The sequence below is a fragment of the Brachionichthys hirsutus genome, chromosome 6 (genome assembly GCF_040956055.1).
Source record: "Brachionichthys hirsutus isolate HB-005 chromosome 6, CSIRO-AGI_Bhir_v1, whole genome shotgun sequence".
Classification (NCBI taxonomy): domain Eukaryota; kingdom Metazoa; phylum Chordata; class Actinopteri; order Lophiiformes; family Brachionichthyidae; genus Brachionichthys; species Brachionichthys hirsutus.
Window position 1 is genome coordinate 8,383,271 of NC_090902.1, and position 13,860 is coordinate 8,397,130.

Sequence of the window (13,860 nt, forward strand, 5' to 3'; positions counted from 1 at the left end):
GTTAGTAGCCGAGTTACCGTTATGTAGCTAACTAGCTTCTGGTGCTAGCTAGCATGTTTCTAAGCTTTCGGTGATGGCCGGGTCACTGAATGATGAATAACACAAATAAATATATTGCACAACGCACATACTCAAGTTATTGAACTCACATTCTGTGGCAAATGTATAAAAGTCAGCTATTTTGTTGAAATAGTAAGGCTTTTTTTTAACTTGTGAAACGCGACTGAAGCTAACGCTAACTAACACGACAGCTAGCTGGCCGATGTTTGCTAACTGTCCCAAACAGACACATTTAGGGACTTTAAGTGGAAAACGTCTTTGTGAAAACAACTACGTACTATTTCCCGAGCATACTCGACACTTTGCGTTACACAAGGACCACCGAGTTGGGAAGCGTGGCAATAAGAAAACTTAAAATAAAGCTGTACTGCTAACGCTAGCTAGCCAGCCATCCAGCCCCGTTAACTAGCGTGCCGCTGAGGGTTTAGGAGAGATGGCAAAGCGGAGGGGGGAGCCCATTTCGTCCGATCTGTTATCAGCGAGTGGCGATACAATGTGTAATATCTGAGCCAGTAGTTAAACAATAATCAAACGACAAGGAAGGTGCACCGCTCACATGAATTAACTCAAGCAAGACTACTTTTTAACCCCGTGACCAAATCTTGCAAAACAAAATCGTCAATTATTTACCCCGGATAAACTCTTTCAAGAGTGCTGAACAGTGTGCGTGCGTCGGCGGTGTTCCCTCTCTCCTGATCGCCATGAAATTAGACAAAAGAGGAAGTGGCTTGTTGGTGGGGGGTGGTGTCAGGCAGGCAGGCAGGCAGGCAGGCAGGCAGGCGGGCGGGCTGCGTGCTGGACTGGAAGGAGCGCCCTCACCTTCCACGGCGGAGCGGCAAACTGTCTGACTGGCCCTCGGTTTTTATTTCATAATGATGCAACTTTGAAAACTTTAAAATGTTGTCCGTCAGCAAAACTTTTCAGCGATGCAACTATTTATTTATCTCCAATGAGAAGTAAACTAATAGTCACGCTGTTTTTTTTGTGAAACGTAATCTGCGACTAAATACTATTCCATCTTCGGACTGGCGTCAATCATTCGCTGCCATAATAATCAAATACTCATCGGAGAAACAAAAATCATTTTAAAGAGATGACAAGACACGTTTAGGAAAAAATATTTTCTATTAAACTATTTGTTGTTCACAAATTGTGCAACAAGTGTTTTTCTATCCAATAATGTAAAAACTCATTTCAGAAAGGCCACCAGGTCATCTGCATCGCTTTGTCATACACTGTACTCAAATCTGACTCAACCTGCAGCATTGATTTGTTAATTATATTGATTGTTGTGCTGTAATAGTTCCATAAATTATCCTGGAATTTATCTTGTTTAAAATACAGGAAAACATTTTCCCCTTAGGTAATAATTCTTAGACTTTCTGGTGCACACAATCATTTTGACATACACTTAAATATTATGTCCAAAGTCAACCGATTCAAAGTCATTTCCAATTTTGAGAGCTAAATATAAAGCTGGACTCCACCAGTATCTGAGAAGGATTCTTAGCATTAAGCCATTGGCATTTTGTATGTTTCCACATCACTTGTGGGGAAATATTGAGCACATTATATTCACTCCTGTATGGTGCTCTGTGATGATATATAATATCCAAATACGTGCTATTGGCGAACAGAGATGAAGACTTGTGCACAATGTGTTAAAATTCCACACACATTTCCCTCTTACAACGTAATTTGAAATTAGCCTACAATGCTTGATGTCTCAGTACGAACTCTGGGCATGCCGAAGACGACGATGCGCTAACATGAATGCAGAGAGGTCGGTTCTCTTCTATAAGGTTCAAGTCCAGTTCTGTGTAGTCTCGTTCAAAAACAATGTTATGTACTCCATCCATTACAGTCCATTTTCTTTCAAGTTGTTCCTCTTCTTCTTCTTCACTCTCACTTAGTGGACCAATGCTGGCATGCCCCGGGAACGCAGCAGGGGAAAACATTGAGCACTGCTCTATATTTGGAAACACTTGCTCTGGGCTGCTCCTTGTGCTGCATGCTCGCTGCTCACGATTACCAATCTGCACAAAAGAAACAGGCGTCATGATCATAATATTATCATGTGACAATTCTAGCCTTTAACATCTGACTGAAATAGGACCCAGTCAAACATAAAACAATAAGTGACAGATTGGGGAGCGCATATAAAAGATACAATTGAATAAATGCAGTGTGGATTTAGCGATTATTGTTCCATCAAGCTAGCCAATTATGAATGCCAATAACCATGTCCCTTGCTATATGAACCAATGAGGAGATTGCCAGACGTGCACTGGATCGCAGCTCACCTGTGTCATCTTGCTGAAATCAAGGCGCGGCCTTGGGCAGGCCAAGACGTCGGGGTCACGGCTCCTCTTCAAACGAGGTCTGCGCATGTCACAGGGCTGCGAGTGGCATCGTGGCAATGCTGGATGAACGCCGCGCCGAGACGAAGATGGCGTGCTGCAAGCTGAGGTGGGAGAAGGAGACAGGGCTGGGTGTTGCATGCCACCAGAACACCAACAGGTCACAGCAGAGGAGGGGCGAGGTGACGTTCGCACCATAGAGGCGTCCTGCATGTGCACAGGGGAGAGGGAGAAATCTCTCTGCAGCACTGAGTGAGAAACCTGGGGCGCCGGTGAAGAGGAGCAGGAGGAAAGAGTTGCAGAAGAGGCAGGACAGGCTACTCTCATTTTGTCACATGGGTCCCGTGAGAGCTCACATGGCAGTGGGGAGTCAGAAGACAGCGCTAAGCTAAAAAATGTAGGACTAGACGATGAGTATAAGGACGAAGAGGTGAAGGAGGAACTGGGAGCACAACGGGGCGAAGGGCTGGCCGCAGAGCCTGAAGTAGATGCTTCTTCACTTTGACTGCTACGTTTCATCCAGATCTGGGACACGCTCGGATACCAGGTAATCCGGCACCGGGACAGATCTTCTGGAACAGAGAGGGACCGGCAGTGCCGCTTTGGTGGCGGCAGCGGGGGGTGAACTCTGGAAAGCCTGGTTTGTGGAGGTAACATCTGGTTTCTGGATAGGCTCTGATGGTTGGGGTGGAGTTGAGCTGGTCTCTGAAAGTGCCAAAAGACAACATGAGACACATTTTCCCATCAAAGGTTTGCAAGCGCTATACCGGATTAACTTGCCTTGTGTTGATCCACAAGCACTCCACAAAACGGCGGCATTGCAGCCTCCTGCAGGGAATGACCGAAACAAATATATTAACCTGAATTCAATAGAAGCCACAAGACTGCGAGAAATCCGTCATTCCAAGGTTAAGATATAATTTTGTAGCACATGACATCCAGGCCTGGATTCACACATGAATGGCAGAAGCTCCCGATCTCAAAGAGATGGAGCGTACAAAGAACAAAGGGACGTTTCACATTCCATCGCGCACGTGGCATCTTCTCATTGCAGCTACCGTACGTAGCACAGTGACATTTTAAATAAAATGTACCATGTGATGTGAAAACGTTTGATGAGTCAGTGTGGAAATAAAGTTCCGGTAACCATCGATAATAAGAGTTGTGAGTTGTAATGGAGGGAGGAGGATGCGTCAGATGAATAGGGCTTAGCAGCATGCCTCAGTATCTCTGCAAAAAAGCTCTCACCATGTCTCGAGGGCTTTAATTATCAAAGGCAAAATTATTCAGTGTACCTAGAGGAAGGACCACAAAACAAACTCCACGTCCACTTCGACAGAACACAGTTTATTTGTGCATAAACAGCAGTTTAAAATACAGAATAATGTTTAATCCTTCCACTCGGATATTTGAAGATTATCCAAGAGACTCAATATGAGGAGTCACAGAACTTTTACACAAACTGCATCCACTGCATACAAGTATCACACAGTATCTGCATTGCCTTTTTTTAGGTGTAGATAACAAACCAGACATTAATGCATGAACTTCTACCACAGCCCCCAACAAATGCTGCTGCCTTTCGGAAAGACCAAGGGGCCTCCTTGTGGGGAAAAACTGGTTCCGCATGCCGGACAAGACCAGCGATTTCACCGATCCAGAACTGGACTGAACCTCGGAGTCATCCCGGAGCAGCCACCGGTTATCTCTGAAAGTTCACTGGCTTCGACCACCCGCTGACTTCAAGCGTTGTAAATGTTCTATGTTTTATAATGTTCCCAAACACTGTGGAGACACAAAAAATACAAATAATTCATCTGCTATTAATGGGGATTATTTGTTTGGATAATTGAGTAGGCCTGCTGTAAGGCCTGGGATAGGACGTCGTCACGTTTTTTATTACGTTCAAACTACCAAATAATTATATTGTCCAAATCGAGAACGTTTGTACTAGCCAGTAAAATAGAAAGAAAAGAAAACTACATCCAGCTCACTGGATGTCAGTGACTATGTAAAAACAAATAGCGAACCGACTTCAAGGTGGTGAGCAAAATAAGTAAGCTTAGCTATGTTTGTTTTCTGTCGTCATCCTAAATTAGCTAACTGGCTAACACGCGTCCTAACATTGTCAGTGCTAGTTTGGTCATATTAAACGTATTTACTACCGGTTTTCACACTCTACCAGGGGATGAATTACTTTTTTAAGACGCGCTACGCTTCATGTCTGCTAGCGACCGAGCTACGGATGTACTGTATTACCTGCGCTGACTGGTCTCTTGGCAACCAAAGCTGCACGTGTTCACCCGGCTGGTGCGGTATTTATAGCTTCTGGGCGATACCACTTACGTTTGTATATGGAATACAGCACCTCAACATTTGTGCGCACTTAAGAAAGAAAACTCCAAATACTTCCTCTATATATTTTTTTTTACAGCCAGGTTTAATTCAGGATACGTGCGACATAGTTCAAAAGTAATCTAGGTAAATTACCAGCAGAAGAGTGTAATTATAACACGTGTCTAAAGTCTAAACGCCCGACAAGGATCAGTCCTTGTGTACTGATCAGTGTAGTACTCTTGATAACTGCGAACAACCTTTCTCTGCATCTGCAAACATAAAAAAAAAACACAGCATGTCTCGAGTTACGCTCATTAAAGAAAACACTATCGAGATGAGGAAGCGTCTGATCGGGTAAGGGAATGTTTATTCCTTCCCATATGCTCCTGTTTTTGTGTAGTGACATGTGTTGGGTTTCATTACAGGCAATCGTGTAGACTATTCTACGCAGAAGACCCCGTGAAAATAGTGAGAGCAAGAGGACAGTATCTCTTCGATGAAGCTGGCAGTCGCTACCTGGACTGCATCAGTAACGTACAGCACGGTACAATGTTTACCACCAAAAAAGTTGCCGAAAGCGGAACAAAAAAGCTTTAGAAAAGTCCTTTATGACATATACTCAATTGAAAACAGGAGGGTCGACAGTTAACACTTATTTGAGAAACGTTATTGATTTTGTTTTGTAAATATGTGTATTCTGAATATGATTCTTACAAATTCGGGATTCCTGCATGACGACGTGGTCTTGTTTACAGATCGTCTCGCTGCCACAAAACTGTGTGTTTTCTACTTTGTTAAGTCTGGGTAAACAATGATACTAAACAAGCTACGAGATGTAATAGAGTGCTCCTGAAGTACCTGCGTTACAAATGTTTTTGCATGTTTTTCTGACAGTTCAGAAGCCAATGATCTGAAAACAGACAGATCGACAGATCTATTTGATAAACTTTATTGATTTTGTTTTGTAAATATATGTGAATTGTGAATATAATGCTCACAACAAATTAGTTTCAAAGAATAATAATGTGGGATTAATTTTAAAATCATTTATCAGTGCACATGTGCAGAATTCCCGATGTACAATCCACAATATTACAGATATTTCTAAATTCAAAGAATCTCAAAACACAAGGAGCAAGGCCCAAGATGAAAGTTGAATGTTTTCATTATGGATCCCTCACTGGTTAAAAATGAGAAACAACTAATTATTGTTAACAACTAACTTGACCACTGCTAATCCACTGTATCTCAGGAGCAGATATTGATCTTATTTGCTAAATTTGTCTGACAGCTTAGATACTTTTCAGATAATTGTTATAATTCTCTCATCAGTGGAATCCAAGTATTGTACAGAATGTACTGCATTGTTTGAGATCAACTACACTGGTATTATAGTAGGTTTAGTTAATAGATTTGTAAGGTTTTGATAGGACTTCACATAGAAAACACGCACTCCCCCCTCACACAGGAACAACATTGTGTAAATAAAATTGTATGCATTTGTTTATTGTAGTGGGCCATTGTCACCCCAGCGTTACAAAGGCTGCAGCAGCACAAATGGACCTTCTGAACACAAACACACGATTCCTGCATGACAACATAGTCGTGTTTGCAGATCGTCTCGCTGCCACTCTGCCAAAGAAACTGTGTGTTTTCTACTTTGTTAACTCTGGGTAAACAATGACACTAAACACACCCCACAATGTAATATAGTGCTCCTGAAATACCTGCCTTACAAATGTTTTTGCATGTCAGTTCAGAGGCCAATGATCTTGCTCTTCGCTTGGCCCAACAGTACACCCAAACTGAGGATGTCGTCGTGCTTGACCAGTAAGTATTTTGTCTTTTTGCAATATAATACCCTCCCGACAAAGGTCTTGTTTTCAATTACAATGGACTCTCCTTTACACTAGTGCATACCATGGACATCTTAAGTCTCTCATCGACATTAGTCCTCACAAGTTTGGGAAACTGACAGGTCAAAGAGAATGGGTCCACGTGGTGTGTAAATGCATGCAACCAGGATTACATAAACTGCCGAGCATCACTGGACTTCTGCCTATGAGTGTGCTTCTTTTCTCCTAGGCACCGTTACCAGACACCTACAGAGGCACATACCGAGAGAATCATCCCGATCCAGGCCAAGCATATGCAAATACAGTAAAAGATCTAATAGAAGAGGTGCACGGGAAAGGGCGAAAGGTACTTTTTACCAAAGCTGAGCAAAATCAGTAGTGCGCTAACACAAGCACTTAACCACCACATACACTCAGAGTTCACTGCAATAAATGTCTTTAATGCCAAATACTTTGATTGTCTTTTCTAACAGATCTCTGCCTTCTTTGCTGAATCACTACCAAGCGTCGGAGGTCAAATTATCTTGCCCCAAGGATATTCAGCCAAAGTTGCAGAGTAAGGGGTAACTATTTTTTCAGGTTCTGTTATAGCCACTCTTTGTAAAAAATATGCAACCGTCACATTCTCCACAGATATGTGCACTCAGCCGGTGGCATTTTTGTGGCAGATGAGGTGCAGACAGGTTTTGGACGTTTGGGGAGCCACTTCTGGGGTTTCCAGCAGCAAGGGCCAGACTTCTGTCCTGACATAGTGACCATGGGCAAACCGATGGGCAATGGGCATCCCCTGGCATGTGTGGCAACCACTGCAGAGATAGCTGGAGCATTCACAGCCAACGGAGTAGAATATTTCAACACGGTGACTATGTAGCAGTCTAAATATATCATTTGTGCCCACTTTTTAATTTACTATCGTATTACTGCATAAAACATTATTATTTACCCGTGTAAAATGCAAAAAAAGAAAAATGATTTTGTGAAAGTCAGTGCTAAGCATGTACACTTAACGCAGTTTGGAGGGAACCCTGTGTCCTGTGCAATCGGCCTGGCTGTTCTCGATGTTCTAGAGAAAGAGGACCTAATAGAACATGCCAAGAGGGTGGGAGCTTATCTAAAAGATTTGCTTACAAGGCTCCAAACACGACATCATCTGATTGGCGATGTTCGGTGAGGATGCATTTTATTCAATATTCATGGCATGAGACAGATTTTAAAACAAATACTCACCATAACGAAAGCCAACATTAGTTGTCACCCAACATTAACACACCAGCTAAGGATGGGAATTGGTAAGACGTAATTGACGCCAGTCATTTTCAATTCCACCCTATTTATTCCTTACGGGTTGTGCGTCTGCATTCTGTGTGCAAACAAAGTCGAAGTTTTCTAATTAGGTTGCGCGGCCTGGCTAGAATTAATCGTTGGATGACATCTTTCTTTTAACAATGAAGAATCGTGTGTAATTACGTCGAAGGACCTTCCTTTAACATTCATTGAATAAGAGCGTTTATCATGGCTGCCATCCCCATTTTTATTCATGAACCTTCATGAGCACACCATGAGATTTACTCTGGTAGTGTTAAAACGCAACATGTACATGCAGCAGTGTTAGTCCAGAATTGCACACGACAATCCTTTTTGGCAGAATAAGCGCAATTAAAGCACCTGACTTTTGTTTCACAGCGATACTAAATTGTCACTGCAGAGCATCTGGCCACATTACTGTCCCACAGGAATTTTGCATCTAATATCGACACGTCAAAATAGGGACTAAACAAAAGATCCTTTCTCTTCCAGAGGAATGGGCCTGTTTGTAGGACTGGAGCTGGTAACTGACAGGGAGAAGAGGACTCCTGCTGCAGAAGCAGCAGCATTACTGGTGAAGAGGTACGGGACTGGGACGCCATACGGTAATCAGTGTGATGCCTGCGTGTACGCCGCCATGGCCGCGTGCTGTAATCCAACTCCATTTACATTAGGTTGAAGGAGGACAGAATCATCCTCAGTACAGATGGCCCCTGGGAGAACGTCCTGAAGTTCAAACCACCCATGTGCTTCAGTATGGACGATGTGGATGCGGTGGTGCAACGCATCGACTGCCATCTCACAGGTTAGTAGGAATGTAGTTACCCGACACGCGAAGAGATGGTTTCACATACGCGGCAAAAGGTAGAAAAAATGTTTTTGCTTTAACAGATATGGAGGCCAGTCACAGTTAACTGGAAAAGGAAGACATTTAAGGTTTGTCAAACCTGTAGAAAAACATTTAATTGCATCAGACATCATTAAATGGTCACATTCTTCAAAGTTCAGAGGTAGAGATATGGATATATAAATTATATTCAGCAGATGAAAAACGGTTTGTTCATGTCACTCCTCAGAGCGCCCCATCGTTGGCCATCGCTTCGCTTGGAAGTAGACCCATCAACTTTGTTTTAATACAATCTGTAAAGTTAATAAATGTTTAAGTGTTTGGATCGTTGGAAGCTACAGCACACCTTTACTGCCAGGAAGATGATTACTACAATAGATACCAGCAAGAAACGCAACCTTTTTTTGGGGAGATATCGGAATTGGGAGTGTAATAAAGTCAAGAGTGTTTAAAATGGACTTGTGGTTTTCTACTCTACGTAGCATTATTGATACTGTAATGGCAAACGCTAACTTATCAGCAACGTGTTCTGAATGCGCAGTACGTCAGATGAGCACTTACCAGACCACTATCTTTACCTCCCGGACATTCACGGAGAAGCTCAAACATGACACTTCCACATCTAGCGCGGGGAGGGGGTTATTAATACTCAGCCTGCAGATGGGGAGGCACTCCGACAACTTCCCAAAGAGGCCTCCATAGAGATGTTAATGCTACTTATTGTAAAACAAGCAAGCCATATAGCAGTACAAAACATTAACATTAACTTTACAAATAATAACAAAAAGATCCATGTGTAATATAAACCAAAAGTTTATTTCTACCAATTTGCCCAAGACACTAGAGGAATGAGTTTCCAGTGAGAGAGGGAGTACCCTCGTACATTAACAGGCTTGCGTTCAGTTGAATAACACTAGTAAAGCCACTTAAAATTGCAAACATGGTGGGGGGGGGGGGGGAAGAAACTCCTTAAAATCCAAAAGAAAAAAGTAAAATAAAGATGCTGGTTGTCTTCTACTAGACCATCTGCAAACATTCACTTGACACGCTTACAATGAATCCTTTGATCAGGTTAAATCCCTCATTGAGCCTCACGCCACATCTGAAGCCATGCAACTCGCACCTTACACTTGGCATGGAACAGAACTAAAGATCTAGAAACACCAAACTGAAAAAAAATAAACCGAAAAAAAAAAAGACGTTTTATTTGTGAGCTTTAAAAGCTCTTGCTCATCCGTTAATCCAGTAGACATGTAAAAATACAACCATACAATACATTAGATTCAAAAAGGTACCAAAAAGTACAGTAAAAATAACACTTCCATCACTGGAAATGTAAATGGACACAAAACAATATAAAATAAAAAGTGGAAAAGTGACATTTGCTTCCCCAGTTCCTCACTTGATCTGTACAAATGGAGCATGAGTCCAAATTTCTGCCAACTCCAAAGGAAAAGCCAGAGCCCATGTTCGCTGTGGTCAGACCATGGATCTCTTTTTCTTACTTACTTTAGACCTTAAGAGAAAAACACGGTGCTTAACGTTACTGAGAATTAACAAAATATATGCAGTTACACAAAGACAGACAGGTGCATGAATGAGTTTGACAGGTCAGTGCGAATGGACAAGACACTTTGGAGGGAAGGGGGCACGACACCTAGCACCTTGATGAAAGCTGAAACGGTCCTATTCCTATTCCCAACCACCACCAACTCAACCCTTATTGATCAAGTAGTGTTCTAGAGATGCATCTCAAGATGGCTGACAGGTGGAATGAGTCCCATCTTTAATAATGATCACAGACCCCCCCATCGTACGGACTGCCCTAACCCCACCACAAGACTTGAATGGATTTAGAGTAGATGGAAATCTTTGGGGTCAGAAAGGCACCAATGGTTACATCTATGTTTTCATACTACCACGGATGATGCAAAAATGCATACCTGCACTACGTGTGATCAGTATGGCTTGTAGCTATTCTGGTGGCCTCCACGTCTTGGAGTTTTCCCATAGCTTGTATTGCCCTGGTCTGGAGGACAAGAGAAAAAGGGACTGAGTTCTTCTGTACAACAGGGAGGACCAAGAAAATAAAGTTTCTCTCATTCTTTTTCTTTCCCCGGGGGCACTTATCGCTTACTGTAATCATAGCCACCCCCATATCCGTAATAACCAGCAGAATAGTCATAGCTGCCGCCGTAGTTGCCGTATCCGTATCCTTGTCCATAGCCGCCATAGTTCTGGTTGTATCCTTGGTTCCAGTAGTTGTTGTTGTTGTTGTAACCTTGGTTCCAGTTCTGGCCCTGGCCTAGAAACAATGATCGAGCCCTATGTCATAACTAATGCAAAGTATCCAAACTAGATAGAAAATTGAGTGTGGGGGGGGGGGGGATTCCCTGAGGAGATAATGTGCTCACCTCCACGGCCCCTTCCACGGCCTCCATACCCACGGGCCCCGTGCTGCTGTTGCTGGTAGACCTCTTTGGGCTGGGCGATTTTTATTTCACACTGAAACCACACGAGATAACGTCGCATCACTTCCGGGTAAATCCCCCGCGGAGTCACGATGGAGGAAGACCGCGCGGCACGCCATTTACCTTGCTTCCACCGACGGTGTGGTACTTCTTCTCCATAACCTTCTTCACAGGAGCCTCGTCTTTATACGTGATGAATACGAATCCCCTCCTCTTCTCCGTCTTTGGATCTTGTGGAAGCTCAATGGTCTCGATCTGAAAGACAAATTTAAAAAATTTAATTTCACCCAAGCAATGTCAACAACATACAATTCTTTAGAAAAAAGGGACTGAAAGCCATCCAAAGTACCTCTCCATAGGTCCCAAAGTACTCCTGAATGACCTCCTTCGCTGTGTCAGGGTTAAGGCCCCCCACAAAGATCTTCTTCACCGGATCCTTCTTCATGGCCATTGCCTTCTTGGGATCGATGACTCTGCCATCCAGTTTATGCTCCTTCTGCACAAGAACCTTTAATAAAACAGAAACAAAACAAAAATGGCGTGAGTTCGCACAAAGCCCATTTGATTTGTTAGCAATCCCTCCGTGATGAAGTTAATTTAAGCACCCACCTTGTCTACGCTGACCGCATCTTTAAAGAGAATGAACCCGAAGCCCCTTGACCGGCCGGTCTGCTGGTCCATCTTTATGGTGCAGTCCGTCACCTCGCCGAACTTCGAGAAGTAATCCTTAAGATCCTTCTTGCTCGTGTCCCAGCTCAGACCGCCGACAAACATTTTCCTAAACGTGACAAGCAAGACGGGGACATGACGCGCGTTGCACACGCAAACTTTGTGCGGGCGGGCCTGATGTTGCAGAGCATGAGGGGGAGGGGGGGGGGGGCGGTTAATGTACACGCTTGTTCTGGAACATCTGTTCACACGAGATATGGAGAAATGCTAGCGTTGCTATGCTAACGTGCCTCTTTACAACTACACTGAACTAGATTTAATCTGCGCGGTTCCACCACGGCAGGCATCTGGGCTCCGTGCTATGAATGTAATCCCGACTACAGCGCCCATCCCCCCCCCCCCCCTCTCTCTGCTCTGCATATGGCGCCAACAAAGGCCGTCTGAACAAAGAGACATGGAAAACGACGACACGATATAGCGCTGCAGCTCACCCCGCATCCTCCTCGCCTTTGCTGGCGTCGATCTGTCCGCCCTCCGTGCCGTCGTTTTGCGAGTCCTCGTCGTCGCCGGGGCCGCCTTCCTCGTCCTCCTCCTCCTCCTCCTCTTCCTCTCCGCATTCGTTCGCAGCGATGTCGTCGATTCCCTCTTCAGCGTGGCCGGCTCCGTTATAGTCGTCGTCGACTTCGTGGCCATTTTCTGACGTTTCCGTATACTGTTGCTCTATTTCAGACATTTTTTTTTTTTTATATATATTTTTGCGCTATAATACCTGAGGCGAGAGAAAAGGGCACCCACGTTAAAGGGAGGAACTTGGTGATAAACAAGCAAAAAAAAAAAAAAAAAAAATGGCTCGCCATTTACATGGTGCCAGTGCGTGGATTCACCACCATTTTGGACGTCGTGTTTCGTACTTTCATATAATCCCCGGATGCAAACAAAAACCGGCAACAGAGTTATGCGTATTCGACATTTAGCTAGTCGAAAGGACGTTTCTGCAAGAGCAGATGTTAAAAAGCATGGCCGTCCGTTCCACACTGATAACGCCAAGCGTTGGTCGCGCAAATGTGCAGTTACGTAATGCGGAGGCCGCGTTAGAAACCCGTATTCTCTAAACATTAACCGCATCCGGTCTGCATTTACGGGGCACAAACGGCGAAAACAACAACAAAAAGATTCGCACTTACGTGGTAATGACGATGGAAAAAAGGTCGTAATGAAGTGAGAAACCTCCGTACTGATCACAAAACCGGAGAGATCGCTTCTCTCCTCAAGATGGATTCTCCCACACGGCGACAACTCGTGGTTGGTTTTCTAGAACCGGCAGGAAAAAAGATATGTCTGCGGACAAACCCTCTGATTGGATGATCACCGCTGCCATTCACGGCACTGACCAATCAGGAGTGGTAACTGCTGCGTTGGCTGACCTCTCAAAGCGTCGTTCTTTGGACACTTGAGCGCTTTTAACGAGCTGAACTCGAACGAAAATGCGAAGGAGAGCAGGAAATATTGGAGGATACGGTGTATGGAAGTTTTTTCACACAGTTGTATGAACGTTATTTAGAGTAGATAGATAGATAGATAGATAGAAATAACTGACTGGATCAAGTTTTATTTCATTGTCATTCAGGCACTGCTCCAGGATGCAGCACAGAACGTTATCTTATTACATCACATATCTGATAAAAACACCAACTCAAAAAAACAGAGAAAAAAGCATTTTAAAATAAGCAATAAATAAAAAAATGTTGAAGCTCAATTGACTGCAATGCCAATTAACATTTCAAAGTGATCATAATCCAGGATCTTCTCTGGATCATCACCAAAATGTAATCAACTGTTCCTGGTAACATGCCCAACATTTCCTGACAATTTCATTAAGATCCATCCAGAAACTTTTGAGATATCTTGCTAACAGATGGACAGACGCCGGCGATTACATAACCTCCGCCTCGTAA

At 43.6% G+C, this 13,860-nt stretch overlaps 3 protein-coding genes across 3 annotated transcripts; 1 reads left to right on the forward strand and 2 right to left on the reverse strand.

The window, feature by feature from the left end:
• Nucleotides 1-1,188: 1,188 nt before the first annotated feature.
• LOC137895289 (protein FAM53C-like) lies at nucleotides 1,189-4,049 on the reverse strand. The gene is given in 5 exon segments (XM_068740769.1): nucleotides 1,189-2,096; nucleotides 2,364-3,041; nucleotides 3,043-3,125; nucleotides 3,201-3,248; nucleotides 3,950-4,049. Coding segments are annotated over 5 exon segments (1,236 nt in total). The 3' UTR covers nucleotides 1,189-1,769.
• A 1,003-nt stretch (nucleotides 4,050-5,052) lies between these two features.
• phykpl (5-phosphohydroxy-L-lysine phospho-lyase) lies at nucleotides 5,053-9,729 on the forward strand. Its single transcript, XM_068740810.1, has 13 exons — nucleotides 5,053-5,111; nucleotides 5,183-5,301; nucleotides 6,271-6,430; nucleotides 6,513-6,587; nucleotides 6,671-6,758; nucleotides 6,843-6,959; nucleotides 7,087-7,169; nucleotides 7,247-7,472; nucleotides 7,626-7,780; nucleotides 8,411-8,500; nucleotides 8,593-8,723; nucleotides 8,810-8,854; nucleotides 8,995-9,729. The coding sequence occupies exons 1-12, from the start codon at nucleotides 5,053-5,055 to the stop codon at nucleotides 8,830-8,832; spliced, it is 1,326 nt and encodes a 441-aa protein (XP_068596911.1). The 3' UTR covers nucleotides 8,833-8,854; nucleotides 8,995-9,729.
• On the reverse strand, nucleotides 9,563-13,203 carry hnrnpaba (heterogeneous nuclear ribonucleoprotein A/Ba). Its single transcript, XM_068740811.1, has 9 exons — nucleotides 13,090-13,203; nucleotides 12,397-12,674; nucleotides 11,846-12,014; nucleotides 11,586-11,744; nucleotides 11,360-11,491; nucleotides 11,180-11,270; nucleotides 10,903-11,070; nucleotides 10,709-10,794; nucleotides 9,563-10,281 (listed from the first exon to the last, which is right to left on the reverse strand). The coding sequence occupies exons 2-8, from the start codon at nucleotides 12,636-12,638 to the stop codon at nucleotides 10,724-10,726; spliced, it is 1,032 nt and encodes a 343-aa protein (XP_068596912.1). The 5' UTR covers nucleotides 12,639-12,674; nucleotides 13,090-13,203; the 3' UTR covers nucleotides 9,563-10,281; nucleotides 10,709-10,723.
• Nucleotides 13,204-13,860: the final 657 nt, after the last annotated feature.

Bases quoted from the DNA above. Each gene is read 5' to 3' on its own strand.
- hnrnpaba (XM_068740811.1), bottom strand. From the start codon at position 12,638: ATGTCTGAAATAGAGCAACAGTATACGGAAACGTCAGAAAATGGCCAC. The intron at 12,015-12,396 runs GTGAGCTGCAGC...TGTCACGTTTAG, and splicing joins AAAGGCGAGGAGGATGCGGG to GAAAATGTTTGTCGGCGGTC. The intron at 11,071-11,179 runs GTGAGCACATTA...CATTGTTTCTAG, and splicing joins CCGTGGAAGGGGCCGTGGAG to GCCAGGGCCAGAACTGGAAC.
- phykpl (XM_068740810.1), top strand. From the start codon at position 5,053: ATGTCTCGAGTTACGCTCATTAAAGAAAACACTATCGAGATGAGGAAG. The intron at 7,473-7,625 runs GTGACTATGTAG...CACTTAACGCAG, and splicing joins GAGTAGAATATTTCAACACG to TTTGGAGGGAACCCTGTGTC. The intron at 8,501-8,592 runs GTACGGGACTGG...CATTTACATTAG, and splicing joins GCAGCATTACTGGTGAAGAG to GTTGAAGGAGGACAGAATCA.